The sequence below is a fragment of the Uranotaenia lowii genome, chromosome 2 (genome assembly GCF_029784155.1).
Source record: "Uranotaenia lowii strain MFRU-FL chromosome 2, ASM2978415v1, whole genome shotgun sequence".
Taxonomy (NCBI): domain Eukaryota; kingdom Metazoa; phylum Arthropoda; class Insecta; order Diptera; family Culicidae; genus Uranotaenia; species Uranotaenia lowii.
This window is the reverse complement of record NC_073692.1, coordinates 217,533,790-217,554,788: the sequence shown is the minus strand read 5'-3', so window position 1 is coordinate 217,554,788 and position 20,999 is coordinate 217,533,790. Positions and strand designations below refer to the sequence as shown.

The 20,999-nt window shown below is 38.9% G+C and overlaps 1 protein-coding gene across 4 annotated transcripts in view; it reads left to right on the top strand.

The window, feature by feature from the left end:
* The first annotated feature begins 16,342 nt into the window (after positions 1–16,342).
* The window catches only part of LOC129742952 (myb-like protein AA), an 83,112-nt gene continuing 78,455 nt past the window's right edge, over positions 16,343–20,999 (top strand). For 3 of the 4 annotated variants that reach the window (XM_055734894.1, XM_055734891.1, XM_055734892.1), the window contains exon 1: positions 16,344–17,454. In XM_055734894.1, the coding sequence (XP_055590869.1) occupies positions 17,341–17,454 (114 nt within the window). In that variant the 5' untranslated portion in view covers positions 16,344–17,340. Of the gene's footprint in view, positions 17,455–20,999 lie in introns of all 4 variants that reach the window. The other variant, XM_055734889.1, reaches the window with a different exon arrangement.

Here is a 20,999-nt window from a genome sequence, read left to right as displayed (position 1 = left end):
ATGTCTGTTCTCTGTGCTCATACTCGCTTAGAGCGAATTTTCAGAGAACCCTTGATTTTATCCCGGCGTGATATGTACTTCGGACTCCCCGCGCTTAAAACAGCGTGCCTGATTGTAAAAGTAAGCAGCCGTATGTTCCAACTGCTTGCCTTACTGGCAACACCTGACCGAAGGCACTTAAAGTCTCAGACGAACCCTCCCGATCGTGACGTAATCAGGAAGAACAGTGCCGGAAGAGGTAACTCGAAAAGATTTTGATAGGGAAAAAGTTTTCTTTTTCTCCTCGTCCTCCGCCCCCGATTTTAGCTGACGCGCGTCGAACGACTTGATCGTGGGAAGATCAAGGTCTTTGAATCTGCCAACCCCGGAACTCACCAGATAATCGACAGTCAAAATCTCTTCGGTTAGATCTCTACGTCACGAGCGGGGTCGTAAACGTGGTATTCGATCGTTAACTTCGGGCCACACGCAATTGCCTTTGCTTCCTTTAAGCTACCATCTTGTGCGGTCTCATCGGCTGGTAGCTGATTACGGAAGAAAAGATCGATTCGTGTTGGACCGGATCTAAACTATCCAAGGCCCTGTCAATTCAGGTTGGTAAACCAGACAGCGCATAACCTGATAAGCCATTGAATTTCCCTGATTTTTGAAAATATGCCTGATTTTGCCTGACTTTTGCGAATAAAATGAAATATTGGTAGTAAGGAACTGGATTAGGTACCATTGCTGAAGTGAAAATGTGGAATCGGAAGATTAACTTTAATTCTTATTTGAACAAGGGAATTAAAGAGAATCTTCGATTGCTTTGATTCAGTTTAATGAGTAGAATTATTAGGTTCACAAACACATATTTGAGTGAAAATGTGGAGCGATGATCAATAAAAAGGTCATCACTTTGAGCGAAATTCCCGTTAGTTTAACGTAGCCTGATTTTGCCTGATTTTTATTTCACCAGTGCTCTGATTTTTGTAAAAAATGTTGGCAACCCTGTTTGCTATCATTCGCACATTTTTCTCTCTCTCTGAGCACACTGGTTTCTCTCATTTTAACTCATTTACTCATTTGACGGAACAATTGGCCCCAATTTACCACAATTTTAATTATTGGTTCAGACCCGAATGTAACACACAGGGTCTTAAAAAAAAAAAAAAAAAAAAAAAAAAAAAAAAAAAAAAAAAAAAAAAAAAAAAAAAAATTATTGGTTGCACAATTTGTGTGATTATTGACGTAGCTTTTCACTCTATCTCGGTCCCCCGGGTGTTTTCGGTGTTCGAAATGTAGGCTACGTTTTCAGGGCTCAGGGTCTATTTCCTCGGGAGGTCTTTCCTCCGAAATAATTCATTCTGTCCCGTGCTCTGGTGGCGAACAGAAGCTTTTTGAATAAGCAGCGGCTGATTCAAGTGGTGTTTTAAGATCGATATTTTCAGTGATGTTTTAATATCGATATTTTCAAGCGGTGGCGGAGTAAAAGTTAAATAAAATGGGGAAGAACGAGTGAATTTGGAAATGAAGCAGGAAATGTCTGCCAAAATTTTAAACTCTGGTCAGAACAGCTATTGTGAACAAGGTTGCCAACAATTTTTTTCAAAAATCAGGGAACTGGTGAAATAAAAATCAGGCAAAATCAGGCTAACGGTAATTTCGCTCAAAGTGATGACCTTTTTTTTTTTTTGGTCATCGCTCCAGATTTTCACTCTAATATGTGTTGTACGCCTACTTGGTTGCATTATTCTACTGCATCAAAGCAATCGAAAGATTTCCTTTAATTTCCTTTTTCAAATAACAATTAACAGGAATCTTTCGATTGCTTTGATTCAGCCTCATTTTCATTTTTTCACCTCAGCTTTGGTGCCAACTCCAGTTCCTTACTTCTCATTTTCATGACAATCGAAAAAATCAGGCAAAATCAGGCATATTTTCAAAAATCAGGGAAAATCAATGGCTTTTCAGGTTGTCAGGCAGAGCCTCGAAAAATCAGGCAATGCCTGAAAAATCAGGCACATTGGCATCTCTGATTGTGAAGAAGAGGTTTTTTCTCAATAGTGTGAGAGGAAATATTGAAGAGAGGGAGCGGTAGAAGGGCAAAGAAAGTGATGGGCTCAGAAAGAGAAGTTGAGAAGGTGATGAAGTGAAAGAAAAAAGAAGTGATAGAAGTAGAAATAGCTGAGAAAAAGGGTCATTTAAAAATTTAAAAAAGTGTGGGAGTTGTATTACAATACAAGTGTCAAGAGTACCAAGAAAAAAAAGTGGAAGAAGGCATAAGCACCTACTTGTCAAATAGAAGCTTGTTTTTCTCTTGAAGTGAAGAAGGTTAGCTAGTGAGGGTTGAAAAGAAGTGGGTGGGGAAGAAAAGTGTAGTGGAAAACCCGGCTTGCTTCGATCTCTGATATTCGGGAGAAAAGTTATGTGGGCGATCGACGATTTTAAAGCAGTGGGCGAGAGATTGTTTGGTCAAAAGTCTCGGCTTGGACAAAGAAATATATGTAGTGAGAATTGACCGGGAGAAAAGTGGTGTGGGCAAACGGTGGTTCGAAAGAAGAGAGTGAAAGGGTAAAGAGCGCCTAATCGGTTCTGTCCTGAGAGAGCCAGCATGCGGAGAGTGGTGAAAAGGCCGATAAACAGTGGTAAGTAACCTTACAAATATATTTATCATATTTTTATCAAGCATCGCACCACCATAATGTAATTACATCGCTAGAACCGGTATGAAATTGCTTTTCCTGTGCTATAGTTTTATTGTTAAAACCTTTCGTTAATGTACTCAAAATTCAGTTCAAAGCCGAATCTTGGTGTTAGAATAGTCTCAGAAAAGGCAGATCGATAAAAAGTTCGAAAAACAGATACCTTTGAAAAGTGGTCAAAAATTATGTGTTTCATATTTGGAAAATCTAAAGATGCTTAAATATGTGATAGCTTTGGCGGTTGATTGATTAAATAGTACGGTTTTTACACCACATTTTAACATTTTTTGTGGCCATGATCCTTAATAAATTTTAAACAATATTTCTATATGTGTAGCTTATAGTATACTCTTATAGCTTCTAACTTCAGCTTTCTTGCAAGAGTGTTACTGTGACGGTGACCTCTTGTGACTGTTGTTGTTCGGACGATGCTGAAAACTCATTAATTTTTTTTCTTTTTTCGACTGATCGTTTTTTAGTTACATGTTCATCGCATAAAACCAATATTGGTTTCAAACTAAACCAAAATTTTAATGCATGTAATAAAAAATGAGTGTGTAAAAATAACAAAATTCTTCGATTATTTATATTCCAAATTTTTGTGAAAGCTGTTCAAAAATCTGCTTTTAAAATACAAAATAAAATAACAAAACGTTTTGTTGAAACTATACCCCATTCTTTTTCTGCGTGTGTGCATTAAAAGATTTTCTTTGCGCACCTAATAATTGATTTATAGCCTTTTTCCCGAAGCATGGTTTTTAGATATTTTTTTTCTTCGACTTTAAATAACTTTGATTAAAATAATTAAAGCTCAATGTTGTTTGAAAATCATATTTGAGTCACATTACAAGCTTTCCAAAACTATAAATTTAGTAGAAATCGGTTGAGAAACAAGAGAGTTATAGCGAAAAAAACGTTTCATGTATTTCTCAGTCATTTGGCATTAACATTAACATTTAGATTTTCCGAATTTCCTTTGGTCTCCCCTCACATGATTTTTATAATTCGGTATATTTTAATCTAATTTTTTTTATTTATAATTTCGATTTTTCTAATTTTTTTGGCCCTTTGAGGGTTTTTGAGGATAAAAAAATCCAAAATTTGACCGCTTTTAGGCACCCCTAAATCAAGTTCGATCGAGCTGAAATTTTGCACAGATCAGTTCTTGATGCAATCTACAAAATTTGTATGGTCGGTTTTCAAAATTCGATCATGAAATTTTTCCCATACATCCATTGCCACCCTAACATCCACCCACTGCCCTTCTTACACGCATTGAAGACAAATTGTCAACACTTCTCGCTACGCCGGAACAAATATCAATTTCTTCTTTTGCCACCGAGGTTGCTTGCGAGCTTAACGAAGCCCCCCCTGCAAAGAGGCACCCGTCAAAATGTAAAAAATCACCGACAGCGGAAGAGGCAGCGAGACCGAAGTTTCCAGGAGAAAAAGCGCAGCCTAGAAGGGGAGGAGCTGTAGCAGCGGCATCGTTCCTAAGAAACACGTAAGTTCTATCAGAAACTCAAAGCATCCCGCAAAGGCTTCGTGTCGCAAGCCGAAATGTGCCGGGATAAGGGCAGGAGCAGCTTGACGGACAATCTTGAGATGATCAAAAGGTGTTAGCCTCAATGAACACCTGAACGGCACACATACCGGAGATTGAGACGTTGGGGGAAATAAACATCGCCGGCGTAGCCAACGTCGTAGAGGAGCCACTCCCAACGATGCGTGAAGTTACGAAAGCCATCGCCAGCTGAATAGCAACAAGTCGGCTGGGAAGAATGGCATCGCAGCTGAACTCATCAAAATGAGCCCGGACAAGTTGGCCAATTGCCTACACCGGTTGATAGTCCGGATCTGGGACATAGAACAGCTACCGGAGGAGTGGAAGGAGGGGGTGATATGCCCCATCTACAAGAAGGGCGACAAATTGGAAAGTGAGAACTACCGCGCGATCACTGTCCTCAATGCCGCGTACAAAGTGCTGTCCCAAATCCTACTCCGCCGCCTAATGCCACAAGCAAACAGATTCGTGGGAAGTCACCAGGCCGGCTTCATGGAGGGACGGTCAAAGACGGACCAGATCTTCACATTACGGCAAATTCTCAAAAAATGCCGTGAACACCATGTCCCTAAGCACCATCTATTCATCGACTTCAAAGCCGCATACGACATGATCGACCATGATGAGCTATGGAAAACCATAGACGAGAACGGCTTTTCCGGGAAGCTGATCAGACTGATCAAGGCGACGATGGATGGAACGCAGTGCTGTGTGCGGATTTCGGGTGAATTGTTGAGTTCATTCGAATCGCGCTGGGGGCTTCGACAAGGCGATGGTCTATCCTGCATGATGTTCAACGTGGCGCTAGAAGGTGTTATTCGACGAACGGTGGGTGAAATGCGGGGCACAATTTTCAACAGGTTCAGTCAACTTATCTGCTTTGTCGATGACATTGATATAGTCGGCGCATAGAAATGCGGCGCAGGAAGGATTGGGTTGATGATTAATACGTCTAAGACGAAGTACATATTGGCCTACGGATCCGAGACCCACCGAACCGCTTGTCCAGTAATAACAAGGTCATGATCGATAGCGACGGCATGGATATTGCTCGAGAAGGACCTCCGTACACTCGAAGTGTTCGAGCGACAAGTATCAAGAAACATCTTTAGCGGCGTGCAGGAGAACGGAGTGTGGAGGCGAAGGACGAACCACGAGCTCGCGCGACTCTGCAGCGAATCCAGTATCCAGAAAATGGTGAAGGCTGGTCGTATACGCTGAGCAGGACATGTTGCGAGAATGCCGGACGATTGATCTGCAAAACAGGTGTTCGCTACAAATCCAGTAGGAACAAGACGAGCAAGGGCGCAACGAGCGAGGTGGTTAGACCATGTGGAGCGTAATCTGGCAATGTGGGAGAACGATTGCCATGGATCGAGTGAGTATTAGGAATTATGTTCGTCAAGTTATGTCGTGAGACGGAATACAACGAAAATATAAGGAAAAATATATATTCTTCTATAAGTAATTACTTGTTTTATAGGTTTTGTGCAATGATATAGTATGCAATTTTGTTGTACACATGAAGTTTATTTCAATTTATTAGTTTTCTGCTTTTTTTTATTATTCCCCCTCACGATTTTCCAACTTCAAGTGGCAAAAAAAGGATTTGAAGCTTGTTCCAGCCTAATTGAATCGGTTACCGGAGTCAGCGAATGGGTATCACCTCTAAAGGGTGATACGGTAAAAATTTGGTCAATATCAACTTGACGTATTTCTTTCAATTTTGCATTTTTTTGTGTATGTAGAATGTTGCTCCTATTTTGATTTTGGAATTCACTCTTCAGTTGTCGAAATGCCGTCCACAGAAGAAGAGCAGCGTATCAAAATTTTGCTCGCGCATCGCGAAAATCCGAGCTACTCGCACGCAAAGCTGGCACAATAGCTAAAAGTTGCCAAATCAACCGTTACAAATGTAATTAAAGTGTTTGGGGAACGTTTGTCGACAGCCAGGAAGTCTGGATCGGGGGGAAATCGAAAACCGGAAGCTGCTGAGACGACAAAGAGAGTTGTCGGTAGTTTCAAGCGAAACCCTAACCTCTCTCTCCGAGATGCCGCAAATACGCTGGGTGTATCGTTTAAAACCATGCATCGAGCCAAAAAACTATCCGGACTATCGACTTACAAGAAGGTAGTGACTCCAAATCGCGATGATAAACAAAATACTACGGCCAAAGGCTGTACACGACGATGCTGACGAAGTTTGACTGCGTGGTAACGGTCGACGAAACCTACGTCAAAGCCGACTACAAGCAGCTTCCGGGACAGGAGTTTTATACGGCAAAAGAAAGGTAGCAAATATTTTCAAGCACATGAAACTGTCAAAGTTCGCGAAAAATATCTGGTTTGGCAAGCCATCTGTACCTGTGGCTTGAAAAGCAGCATTTTCATAGCTTCCGGGACTGTCAACCAAGAATTTTGCGTGAAAGAGTGTTTGAATAAACGTCTGCTGCCTTTCCTGAAGAAACACGGTTGTTCCGTACTGTTTTGACCGGATTTGGCATCTTGCCATTACGGTAAAAAGGCCATGGAGTGGTACGCCGCCAACAACGTGCAGGTGGTTCCCAAATACAAGAACCTGTAGCGGTCGCACCTTTTTAAATTTTAATTTTGTCGAACCGTGCAAAATGCATCGGTTCTGCCATTTGTATGCAAGAGGTACGGATCGGTCCGATGCCTTTATCGAGACTTGCATCGAAGGTTGAATTCCAGAGCTTTTTCTTCCAAGGCTAATCCATAAAGCTTTGCGAGGGGGTGGGAAAGAAATAGAAAGGCCCGAATCACGATTGAAAAACGAGCGACGAATTGAGATCGCCAGAATCCCGAAGAATTTGTAAAGATTACTCGGGATTAACGTACTTCCGCCTAAGGTCAACGCCCGAGATTGCTTTCCCTGATCTGAGGGTAACACTGCAATCATTTCTATCTGGTTAGTGAAAGCAAGTGGAAGCGCGCTTTTGATCGCGATCGTTTGTTTTCCCTTTTAGTAAAAAGGTATCAAATGGTGTTGTGAGTCTTGATTTTAAAGATTTTAAATACTTTTTTTTGTGTAGCCCCGCATTTAGGCTACACTCGCGAGCTAGGGCTGAAATTGTGCGTGCAAGAAAAAGCTAGAAAGCAGGTAAAGTCGTGCAAAAGATAACCGTGCCCGTGCAATGTGCTAATTTTTTGTGCCAAACAGGCACCGATTTCGCCCAACAGCGTATTCCAACAACCACACAGCTTGCCCCGCCAGATCAACCACGCCGATGGTTATATCCGGGCTAGTTCCGTCACATCGAGCCCGGACCTAGAGCCTGCTCATCTCGGTCGACCACATCACCACGTGCCCGCCAACAACATCCAGGATCGGATATCCGTTGGGACCCTCCTTGCTTTTGATCGACCGCCCCATCGTGCTTACACAAAGCCGAGTCGATCAGGAGCCCAGCATCTGCAGCAGTAATCCCCGACGGTGGTATCACATCAGCGACGAACGACGTCATCCGCTCCCGGCAGACGGTCGAGCAGAGCCAGAGAACAACACGACCAAAGGTTTGATCCCAATCCACACTTGCTCGGTGCAGGGTTGTCAACTATTTTTCAGAAAAGTCTGGAAGATTTTTAAAAAATGTCTGGAAATGAGTGGAAATGTCTGGACACCTTAGCTTTGAAGGTGGTGACCTTTTTTTATTTTTTTTGGTCCCCAGATATCAGTCACGTGTTATGTCTTGTATGTATGTATGTATGTATGAAGGTAATCCCCAAACCACATCAGTCATGTTTAATGTAATAATTTCAATTTGACATACATCTTCAAAGCAATTGCCAATATTAATAGGTTTCGAACACTTATGAATTCATAATTCCAGGGTGGCCAGCAAGTTTCCATTTTCAAATTCCCGTTTTTTTCAGTTGAGATTTTATGGTTTTCCCTGTTCCAAAAACCGCCAATAGAATTTATATGCTAGTGTAACGTAAAAGTGTAAGTTGATTTAATTGGTTTTAGTATAATCTTCAAACTCAAAGGTTATTCAGAATATGGTGATGGTAATACGATCAAAAAAAGTTCTAGTTGTCCTAACCTTAACCGAAAATTGTTACATTCTTTTCAGTGTTTCACACCATCTTTGCTTGTTATACGGAAAAATGCTTTATTTTTATTATTTGCATAAGATAAATTATAGTTTTGATACGATGCTCTGTCATTTATATAATACTTTTAATATTTCTAGTTGAAATACTGAATTTTACTATTGAAATCATGCTTCTGAATTTTGAAATTTAAAACATAATAATGGGCGATGAATTGCGTATGAAATAACCCATTTATAAATCAACTTAATTCTAAGTTTGGATTCATTATTCGAATTTAAATTTTAATTTCTGACACTTATTTTATTTTTAGAATGAGAAATCATGTAGTATTTTAAAGCTTAGCTGCTAATTGATATTCTAATATTTTTCTTATTTGTTTATTGGTGTAAAAACATCAACGTATCACCTGTTGATCCTAATGATAGCTTAAGTTCTTAAAACAGGTTCCGTAACATCATTCTCATTTGAATACTTAATCACTGAGTGAGTCTATTTACCTGAATTCTGTTAAATTTATCTAAATTCTTAGACTGAATTTTCAGTCCTATCTCAGAAATGCATGTTTTGATTCGATTTTTCAATTTGAAATCCTACTGGTTAAGGTAAAAAATGTAGACAAGAATCATACAAAACTTGGTATCTTTTTACACCTTCTGCTTTCTGTGCGTTTATCAATTAACCAAATAAAATGGTGGCATGTTATTGTATTTTTTTCGTTTTCGGCATTTTTTCCCACAAAGGACAGTTTTCGATTTTCAAAAATTAAAATAAGAATAAAGTTTTTTCGAAAACAAATAGATAAGTACCTCGGTGTTATATCGTTGTCAGAAATTTGATTTTTAACTTATGTTTTGATAGTTTTCGACAATTTGTAGTGTGTTAGTAGATGTAACACAAACAAACAAAAATTATTTTCTAACCATTTTATTTAAATATTTTATCAATCAAATGAAAACTTGAAGTATGGTTATGATTATTTTAAAATTTGAATTAAAATTAAATGAAAACAGCTGAAAATAAGCTAAGTAAAAAAAAATTCTCATAGTTCGATTTATTTAAAAAAAAAACCATTAATCATGAGATCTTTGTAAAAAATAGCAAAAATTAGTTGACCGAGTAAGGTTGAATAACAAAGTTCGTATCTCTCTTTTAAAGTTCTTTTAACAATCGATTTTTTTTTTCACAAAACTAGTTCGATATTTTTGACGATCTTTTCAGAATAACTCTTCCAGTTTAAAAGTGTTTGTAAGATTTCTGATAATTTTTCCGAATTTCGTTTCAGGTTATCGTGTTGTTCTGAATATAAGAGCTCCTGATGCAGATTCAATTCAGGACAAGTGTATAATAATTCCAGTTATAAGATAGATGTTGAGCTTAAATCTTAGTTTTCGAGATGTGAATTCAATCGAAAACTGTCTGATTTCGACGTATGAATTCACATCAGAACTATAAAATCGAAGAATTGAGGTTTTTTTAAAAATTCCTTTTACTTATTTCTTCATTCAGGTTTTAGGGTCTATTTTCCCATATATTCGTAAAGAAAATGCACAACAGCAAACGATCTTTAAATATTTACGCTTTAGAAATTAACTACCAAGACTTAACGTATTGAATTTCCACAGTTGTGAAAAGTTTATATAATTTAAACATTTTTTACATTCACTGCAGTGCATTATAAGCGAGAGCTTAGAAATAGTTTATGGTCGAGAAATTTTTCTACGACACATCTTTGCTAGACAAATGTATGCGCTTTGATTAAAAAATCAACTTTTTTTCATAAAATTCTCAACTTTTCTCGGCGTATTACTCATGAATATTCCGACATTTTTCTGCTCTTCCCGAATGGTTTACAAAGTTAAGTTAAGAAAAAGTTTCGTCATGATGAATTGAATGAATTTTAGGATTTGATGGAGATTTATATGGGAAAAAATACTCGATAAATTTTTTTCCCGGTTTTGATTTGAAATTCCAGGTTTTTCCCGGTTTTCCCGGTCCCATTTTCAATTCCCGGTTTTTTCCCGGTTTTCCCGGTTCGCTGGCCTCCCTGTAATTCATAAATTCTGATCATTTCCTGCCATATTACACCATGACCAAATTGAATTTTCATACTTTCTTACAACAATTTATGTCCAAACCCAAAAGTCTGGAATTGTCTGGAAGAATTGTCAAAAGTCTGGAAGTCTGGAAACCTGAAAAAATGTCTGGCAAAAGTCCAAAAAGTCTGGAAGATCCAGACAAAATCTGGAAGGTTGACATCACTGGCTCGGTGAGTCGCATCATTACTATTCTCTTTCATTCTCCAAACAGAGCGTCGTCCACAACTAACGACAGATTCTCCCGAAATTGGAATCTGTGCGAAAAATTAATTATGCGTTAATCGCATTCTAACATGAAAATTTTACGAAACTTTATGTTTGCACATACGACATAATTTCGTAGACGTCGTGACGTTTTTTTATTGAACACCGTCCGACCCCTTGGAATTTTAGCGGTACCGCATCGATCGCATAGCCTCTGAACGCGATCGATGGCCCTAGCACTGCACGGTTAATAGTATAAGTAGATAGATGTACCAATGCACGCACCGGTAGGAGAGTAGAGTAAGAAATGTACATAGTAGTAAAGGATCCAATTAGAAAACATAAGATGAATGAAAACCCGAAATTATACTGAAACAACCATTGTAAATATGAAGTTATTTCCCTTACTCTAAACATCATTCCGTAAATACAATCACTCTCGGAACAATATAATGTTTTTGAATCCTACCAAAGGTATTTTTAATCGGAGATTTTGAGATTCCCATCGCCACGCGCAACGCTTAATGTCTTGGATTTTGAATTTTCCTTTAGCCTCTTCCACGACCTTTCGCCCTCTGGTGACGGGATGATTGTAGTCCAGTGATGCGAAATGCAGGTATGAGCGATCTCGTACCGGGAGGTTTTTATGATTCTTCTAGGTTTTGGTAATCTTTTGGAGTGTGACCGAGAAATTCTCGAGTTTTTCGATTGCGGATTCGGTGAAGCCACTACCCAAGCAACCAAAAGTTCGAATATCACTTAAGGAACGAACTATAAGTTCATATATAGCTGTACAAAAGTTCTGTGGAACTTTTTTGCTGTTCAAAATGCTTTTTCGAGGTCCATGGAACTTAATTCTTTATCAAGTTCAGCCAATACTCAAAAAAAGCTTTTAAGTACTGTTTTGGTTTCTGTTTCTACTTTTTGGGAACTTTAAAGTTTGTATGAAGAAAGACAATCTACTTGTTACGTACTTTTCATTTTTTTCAAAATCAAGTAGCTATCAAAGGGTTGCAAGTCTTTTTGTACAGCTCAATAGTTCGTAAAAAGTCTCTGTTGTACTATTTTGTAAACTTGAAAGTTTTTAATTAGTCCCAACGGGCGTTCAAAAGCAACTTCGTATTATAGAAACTTTGAAGTAGATTTAAAGGCTAAAATCTACTTTTTTCGAACTTCAACACGTGTTTGCATAAATAAACACATCGTTACTTGGGAAACAACTATATGAAGTACACATTAAGTTCCGGAAGAACTTTTTAACAGCTTGAAAGTTGGAATTAAGTAGAAATAAAGAACCTGAAAGTCGTTTTAAAGAAAATCATCACATCGAGTAAAATCGTTGCCTACTCATGATGTTCATATAGGGCAACAAGTATGGATCTCAACTTTCAAGCGGTCAGCTCGGGTTCGAGGCTTGGTAAGAACATGTTTTTTAAATGTAATGTGAGTTAGTAACAAATATAGTTGATTGATTAATATGAATCAAAATAGCAGACTTGAGAAGGCAATTGAAGGAGCGGAAGAGTAATTTTTTCGATTTTTTATGCTGCTTATAAAGTGGATTTTGAAGCTGGTTAGAAGTTGTTTGGCGATTTATGCGAACTTTTTTTCAACTTTAAAGTTCGTTTAACTACTTAAAAATTGAGCTGAAAAGAAGTTGTATTAGCATACTCGATTAAGCTGATTAAACCTAATAGAGGAATGTTATCCGAACTTTTGGTTGCTTGGGTAGTTCGATCCTTTATCCGATCGGGTAAAATCTTTATGGACTCGCCTTGAAGGGAGTCTCAGCCGGGCAATTCAACCTTGGTGTGCTGTCCCTATTCTAGGGTGGCGCATAAGCAGCACGCTTGTGTCGGATCGAACTGTGCTGGCTACAAACCCTCCCAAAACGCCAGAGCTCCGCCCAATTGAGAAATACTGGGCTATTGTCAAGCGGAACCTAAAGAAGACCAAAAAAAACTGCTAAGGACGAGCAGCAGTTCAAGGCAAACTGGCTTTCTGCGGCGAAGAAGGTGGACAAGATGGCTGTACAAAATCTGATGGCAGGGGTTAAGCGTAAGGCCCGGCAATTTGGATTTGGAACAGCGGAAGCCTAACTGAATATTTTTCCTGAATTTTATACTAATTAAACTTGAAAAAGAAATTTAATTTGATTTTTTAAATAAACGATTTCACCGATTTACACGCGTTTTCCCTTGACCAAATTTTGACCGTATAACCCTTTAGTAACAATCGTAAAATATAACGATGATCTTCGTCTATGTGTAGAAATGAGACGATCAAATCCGGACATATGACTCAAAACGTCACATGATTTTCTGCCTCGACTCAAGGCTGCAAAATTTTCAGACTTCATATTAAAAAATCTTACTACTTAGTGGAGCTCAAAGAGTATTGACGAGGCATAACAACGTTCATCACACATAAGGGTCTGTATTGGTTCAAGCGGCTGATGTTTGGCGTGAGGCGCGCGCGAAATATTTCAGAAGACATTAGAGCAGATCCTGGACTATTGTGAGAACACAATAAACTATATCGATGAAATCGCGATCTTCTTACCGGACTTAGCAAGAGCCACTTTTCCGTTTCGTGAATTAACACAATCTGCCAACAGTCGTTTGAGAGATTGAAGAAGCTGATCAGCTGAATCTTGCATTACTTTGACAATTCTCTGCGAACCAGGGTTGTCACGGATGCGTCTCCAGTGGCCTTAAGTGCGGTCCTGGTGCAGTGTGAAGTCATCAATGATAATGATCCTCTCATCTGCTACGCCAGCAAAAGCCTCAGTGCAACTGAGAAACGATACTGTCAAACGGAGCGTGAAGTTTTGGCAAATGTTTGGGCGATAGAACGATTGTAAGTTTACTTGATTGACCTGATGTTCGAATTGGAAACCGATCACAAACTGCTTGAGATTATCTTCTCGTCATATTCAAGACCGCGCGCGAGAATAGAGTTAAGGATTTCACGCCTACAATCATTTACGTTTGAAGTTAAATGCAGAAAGGGTTCATGTGACATTGAAGACTCGTTTTCTTGCCTAGTAGAAGATAAAAATGCGGCGGAATTCGAAAAAGATAACAAATTCCTCATTCTGGCGGTCACGGAAAAGGTAGCAGTGGATGTTGGAGAAGTAGAACGCGTGGTAGAAGCGGATAAGCAATTACTACTAGTAGTCGAAGCTATGCGGACTGGAACATGGACTCGACAGGAGTTGGAGCATTTGAACCGTTCCATAACGAACAAGGTTGGTACTCCGTGGGAGTAAACTGATTAGCAGAACTGCGGAAGAGGATGCTCGATCTATCACACGAAGGACATCCCAGTGAATCCCTAATGAAGCGCAGGTTACGAGTTAGAGAATGTGGTGACATATTTGAAGGATTTTCCGTAATGTGAAGATTTGATCCGTCGCTGACCGTCCCTCCATAAAGCCGGCCTGGTGACTTCCCACAAATTTGTTTGCTTGTGGCGTTAGGCGGCGGAGTAGGATTCGGGACAGCACTTTGTAGGCGGCATTTAGGACAGTGATCGCTCAGTAGTTCTCACAGTCCAATTTGTCGCCCTTCTTGTAGAATGGGCATATTATCCACTTCTTTTACTCCTCCATTAGCTGTTCTGTGTCCCATATCCGGATTATCAACCGGTGTAGGCAATCGGCCAACTTGTTCGGGCCCATTTTGATGAGTTCAGCTGCGATCCTTCCCAGCCGACTTCTTCCATCCTTTCAGCCGACTTGTTGCTATTCAGCTGGCGAATGGCTTCCTTAACTGCACTCATCGTTGGGAGTGGCTCCTCTACGTCGTTGGCTACGCCGGCGATGTTTATTTCACCCACCGTCTTGATCTCCTGCATGTGCGCCGTTCAGGTGTTCATCGAATTGCTGCTTTCACCTTTTGATCACGTCACGATTGTCCGTCAGGATGCCCCCGTCGTTTGTAATCGGTTGGTTACAAATCGTTTGATTTTTGTTTTAATTTCGTAGTTTTGTATGTTCAGTTCTAGAAAATTCATGTTCCTTAGCAGTCTCACAACATGATAGACCCACAGTAGGCTACATTTTACTGCTGGCTGCTGTCTGTCAATTAACAGAGGAGGAAAGAAAAGAGAACATGGAAGGCGAAAAGGAAGCTAGCTTCCGGAAAATTCGCTCTCTTCTGAATCAGGCGTCCGTGAGCTAAGTCGGTTCTCTTATACCGTATTTGTTTATGCCGAGTGTTGCACTAGTGTTGCACTGGTGCACCACTAGGTGCTGTCAAACTGTTTGTTTATTCGGGCGGTGTTGCACTGGTTTTGACCTGTCGGAGTTCTGCTTACGGACGGTGGCCCACCGATAATTTTGCCAGTGTTGCGAGAGAGCGTGTGAGTGAGTGAGGTAGCAATACACTGGCGACGATTTGTGTTTGTTTTTGTCGGGTACGGTGGAACACTGATCGGGGGGAGAAAACAAATACGGTATTACAGTGTTCGTTAACATCCAAGGATTTGACCCGAGAGATAAGTGTTCTATTGCTTCACGGATCGGTCCGCAGGCCCTTAGTGGTCTCGCGCCTAAACGTAAAAGACCAGCATCATCGTCCTCGGGTTCTGCGGAACTCTAATTTCTAAGGAGGACTTTCCTTCTCGGCCTGTCCGGATACGGGCCACTCTCGTGGGCAGGCCGATCAAACGCCAACAAAGGAAGACGCCTGCAACGATTGAGTCCAGCAACGCCCGTTCTCGCTGACGATTTTGGCATCCCGTCGATACGCCCTTAAATCGACTGCCCTCCTGCTTCCGGAACTGGATTTCCGGAACTACGACGTCGCGACGCAACAGCTGTTATGGAAATGCTTCTTAAAATGGCTTCCCGATCATTTTCAACGCCTCCAATTTTGTTTTAATCTTCTTCTATCCATCTATAATCTTTAAATCTTGAAATGTTATCACTATGAGAATATAACATATAAGGCTGTGAAAAATAGTTATCAGATACCTAGTTCGGATTCTTAATTGTGAATTTTGATCCTGAAAGGTAATTTTGAATGATAGTTTTCGTTCCGAATCTAACTAATTCATAGTTTTGAAGTTTCCTTTTTTTGTTTATATTATGAGTATGACGAATAAACACAGTGATTTTTTTCTATAACAATATTAAGGATGCAAAAAAGTTAGACTAAACTAACAAGTGAAAAGACGTAGTTCACGAACGGGCTTCCGGGTAACTGTAGTAGTAATTCTAGTACGATTTGGTTCCTCCAACGTGTTAGCAAGATTTTGAGTAGTTTTCGTGAATCCCGTTTATTAACCAACCAACGAGACTGCTAGTAGCTAGCCAGCTGAGCTGTACATGTGTTTCGTTTTTCTTTCTATCGCTCGTTGGGTCGTCCGTCGTTCGTCGCGGGATTTTGAGAGCATTATTTTGCTGCGCTTTTCGGTAGAAGAAAAAAAACTTTGGTGTAGGATAGAAGCAACACAGAAAAAGGGGGGTTTTCTCGTTCGCCCGCTCGCTCGCTCAGTTTCCATATGCTGAGCTAAGTTGGCGCTGATAGTATACACGGCACGGCATACTGTTGGGATTGGGAATGGTGGCCATGGCACACGTACACCCGCACCAACACGAATGCACTGAATCCAGTGGGAGCTAGTCCGCTCACTTGCTCACTCACTAGATTGCCTCTACACACCGTTGCGCTCGCTGTTTAGCTCTACAGATTCACAGGTTCCAAGTAAAATTTGAGTCGCACAAGTCAGCCATCCCATCATCATAGCCACGGTCAGAGCAGTCAGGGAAAATTATACAGATACGTAAATAGCGAAGAGTGAGGAGATCGAAGTTTTTTCGCAGGTCGTAGCAAAATTCAGATTTCGAATTTACCTAGTTTCATCGCGCTTCGAATCGATTATTAGACCATAGATAGGGTCGTAGGGCATCGATTTCCGGTGTGGATGTCACATCTCGACAAACGGAACCGTCGGAAAATTGTTTTTTCCCAACCCCATGGTAGTGAACGGCAGTGAGTGAAAAGTGAAGAAGAAAAAAAAAGTTGCTACGATTATATTGTGTGGCCAGGCGGATGGTGAAAAAATTTTCTGCCTCTGGTGGAATACTTTTTCCCAATGCATTTGTCGTTCGCTTAAGTTTGTTCTCGTCATCAGCAGTTCGTCTTTCGGTCGAAACTCTCGGAATGAAGAAGGATTTGATGGATGTGGTCAGTTAGATGAAAATAATTAGTGTAAAACACTGCAGATTTGTGCAACGTTCGTGGATGAGATTTTTCCTCCCCATCGAGGAGTAAATGTGAAAAACGATGGTCGTGGAGCAAGGTGGAAGGAAAAAGATAAAAAAAATGTTTCCTGCTTAAATGGGTTAGTCGAAAAAACCGAAAGGAGTTAAGAAAAATTTGTGTACGGAACACAATAGAAAGAAGTAGTTTAGTGCGGGTGGCGCAGGAGGAGGTTCAAGGGGTGAACATTCTTGTGTCCACCATTGATTTTGGATCAAAATAAAAGGAAAAAATTAATACTGTCTCTCTGGTGGAAATTGGCAAGATATCCTATAAAGGCCACACATTTCCCTCTGTGCATGTATGTATAGGTTTGTTAGTGTGCATATTTAGCTATATTTCGACAAACCAACAAGTTTTACTAAAGAGTGCTAATACAGTCAGTGCTGGAAGGATAAGTTCCAGATAATTTACTGCGGATATCATACTGATCCTACGAATTCGTCATCATGGCAAATCCGAGAAAATTCAGCGAGAAAATCGCTCTGCACAATCAGAAACAGGCTGAGGAGACGGCCGAGTTTGAACGAATCATGCGGGAAGTTTCGGATGTTACATCCAAGGTAAGCGTTCAGCTTTATTCATTCATCATTAAAACACAGAAAAAACAGGTGGAGGTGAATAAAACACGATAAACCTTTAAATTGAGTACACAGAGACAAAAAAAAAGTTGTAGGCAATAAACGTTCAAGTACCCTTTTATCCCGGCCAGTAGCCGGATATACGGTAAGGCATAAAGAAAGAACACAACTCAAACCGATCTTAGACACAACAGCAGCAGCAAAATTGAGAGCTCGAATTTTTAGACGCGAGAAGCGAACTGCAAGGTATTATCATTAAAAAGTTGGTTCTCTATATACAACATCGCTGCCGTGACTCTTCTCTGTCTCTGCCAATTCAACCCGGTGATGCTTTTTGCACTTTGATTTGATCCTAAAAATATGTGTACCTTCTAGAAGTGTAATACGATGGATGAGAAGTTGAAAACATTCATCACTTTTTCCCAGTATTTGCTGCTCTAGTCCTTTTCAGTAGGTTACTCTCGGCCAGGGAGATATGCATCGTGGTGGGTTCTTAGAACCTTAGACTGTTGCTACTTAGTTGTACAGTAAGTCGCAACGGCGTGGTTGTGATAAATGATTTTGGAAGATTTGTCAGAATCATTTGTCAGATTTTGTCTATCTTGAATCTAAATCTGAATACTTTATAGATTGGATAGAATTCATTTTATCAAACATTCAGATCTAGATATTCAAGTTTCAGAGTTGAAACACATTAAATAATAAAATTTTACAATTTTTTAAAACTTGTATAGATATCACTAGCTGACATGGTAAACTTCGTATTTCATTTAACTTAATAAAACGTTATGAATGTTTATCTTCATCATTTGTAACGACCCTTTTGTTTGTGTATCAAATTGAAATTCAAAATAAGAACTTCATTGACCGTCAAAAAGATCACCCGTGCATAAATCTACGTCTTGTTTGGAATTTATTGCAAAAATATCAAAAAAGTTAATACGAACGACCCCCTTTCTCGTCGTCTGATTCGAAATCAGGATCGATTGTCTGTCCTGTAAAACTCCCATCTATTAATATTTGTCTCGTTACGATGCAAAATAAGAAATAATTTCAAAAACATTAGAAAGTTTTTAAGTTCCTTGATAAAGAATTAATATAATTCGAAACGTTGGATGAAGCACTTATGAAAAGTGTTATATTTCGTTTGATAGGACCGAAAAGCCAATACATAACCTATAAAATTTTAAATAATAAATATTATACCGACAATATAGCCAAAACACTTATCAGTTAATATGGATGACCCATTTGCCGATGCCTTACACAAAATATGAGACATGAAAAGGATTGTTCGTTCCTAAAAACTCCTGTGTGCGAATTTTCATTGCATAATAACGTAAATATTTTAAAAATCGTGAACAGTTCATATGGACGACCTCTTTTGCCTATCTCTTACACAACATTTGATACCTGATATCGATTGCTCGTCTCTCAAAACATTCATTTTCTTTCGAATCCAATGCATAATAACGTCAATATTCCAAAAACACCGAACAGGGCATATGGACAACCCCTTTTGCCAACCTCTATAAAAAATTTGATATCTGAAATCCATTGCCCGTCCTTCAAAACTCCTATGTGAAAATTTTCTATTCATTTGATCATTCCTGGTCCTAATGAGCATCTATGCCAATTTAAAATTATCTAGGTCTTAGGACGGCTGAGCCTATCGAGGACAAACACGCACAAATTGCTTTAGATTACAACTATCGATAAAATCATTAAAGAAAGTCTTTGAACATTTTATTAGGAGCACACATTTTACAACTTTGGTGAAACAGCAAAATGATTTGACTTATGCTTTAAAAAACATTTTAAAAAATGGTTTAAGTGTTCTTTAAAATTTACTCGAAATTCGTATTTTACTGAATTGGAAATATCCCCTGAACTATTTAAACTTCAAACATATAAAAAAAATAATTACAATTTGAAAAAGTCGCACACGTTTTGTTCAATAAACACTGTATGAAACACGCGTATTTAAGTTCATGTTTTATACAGATGCATGCATCTAAAGAAAAAGCATATCTACCTAATTCTTAATTTTTGAATAAGAGTTTCTAAATATACCTTAACGCCAGGATCGTAGGAAGAACCAGCTCATGGAGGGCTTGTAATGAATTTTTTTTCCTATAAAGTTTTTGCTTGAACAATGCATACACAAGTAGAAAAATGTATATGTTTTAACTACAAATTATTCAGGTTAAAGTAATTTAGCATTTAAATTTATGAATTTATTTTTGCAAATATGTCCTATGAGTTGACATCTTTTCATGAAGCATTAAAAATATGGGGACTTTAAGTCCCGGACTTATGATATAGCTGAGTTAGTAAATCAGCTGCCTCCTGAGCTGATATCCGTGAGTTCGAGCCCTTAAGTAAACATCGAACACAGTTGTTCCAGGTTAGTTTTTCAATTATTGGTGCGCCAACTGCATCGTTGATAAAAGTCGCGAGTGGCATAATGATGTAGAAACGACCATAATCGAACAAAAAAAAAGGATTTTGAACGATTCATTTGGAAAAAAAAACTTTTTTTATCCCATTACATTCGAAAGGTTATTCTTTGGAACCACAAGCATAATCATTTTAAGTTCAAACAAGGTTTATTTTCCACTCTAGTAAACTTGATTAAAATTTAACTTTTTAGTTAGAACCTTTGATTTTGGAGAATCTGCAATAGGTAGATATATGTAAATAATATTGAATAAAATTTCCAGCTGAATTTTTACCTGACAATGAAAAACAAGACAAAACATTATCATTGTTTTTTTTTATATTTCATGACTTAACAGGACAGGACAGGACTTAACTGTAATTAAAGTTTTCAAAATTAAAATCAAGATTTTCCAAAAAAATTCTTTGAAATGAATCCAGATCTTATTTTATTTACATAGTATTCCGTCTCACGACATAAATTGACGAACATAATTCCTAAAATTCACTCGGTCCATGGCAACCGTTCTCCAATTTCTCGAGCACCCCACGTTCGCCAGATAACGCTCCACTTGGTCTAACCACCTCGCTCGTTGCGCCCCCGCTCGTCATGTTCCTACCGGATTCGTAGCGATCACCTGTTTTGCAGGACAGTCGTCCGGCATTCGCGCAACATGTCCCGCCCAGCGTATCCGGCCAGCTTAATTTTTTATATGTGATTCTAAACAGGTTTGTGTTTCTAAACTGACTTTGATTGAATTTAAAATTTAATTATGAATTAAGAATCAAAGTTATGAAACTTCGATCTTCTTCAATTTGAATCTTTATTGAAATTTTAACATTGATATTTCAAAATTGATTTTGAAACTTAAATTTGAGCTAAATCTGACTGCAAACTTTGGATTATAGTTCCAAGTATGAACTCTGTATTTTGAACCCAAATTCAAAACCTGAATCTAAATTCCAAATAAGAAATTCTATGAATTTGAAACCAAAAAGCAAAATTTGTATCAGAACCCTTAACCAAAAATGTTGTATTTCTTCAAAATTTATGGTTTTCAATATGCTTTTTTTTCATTTATTTATTC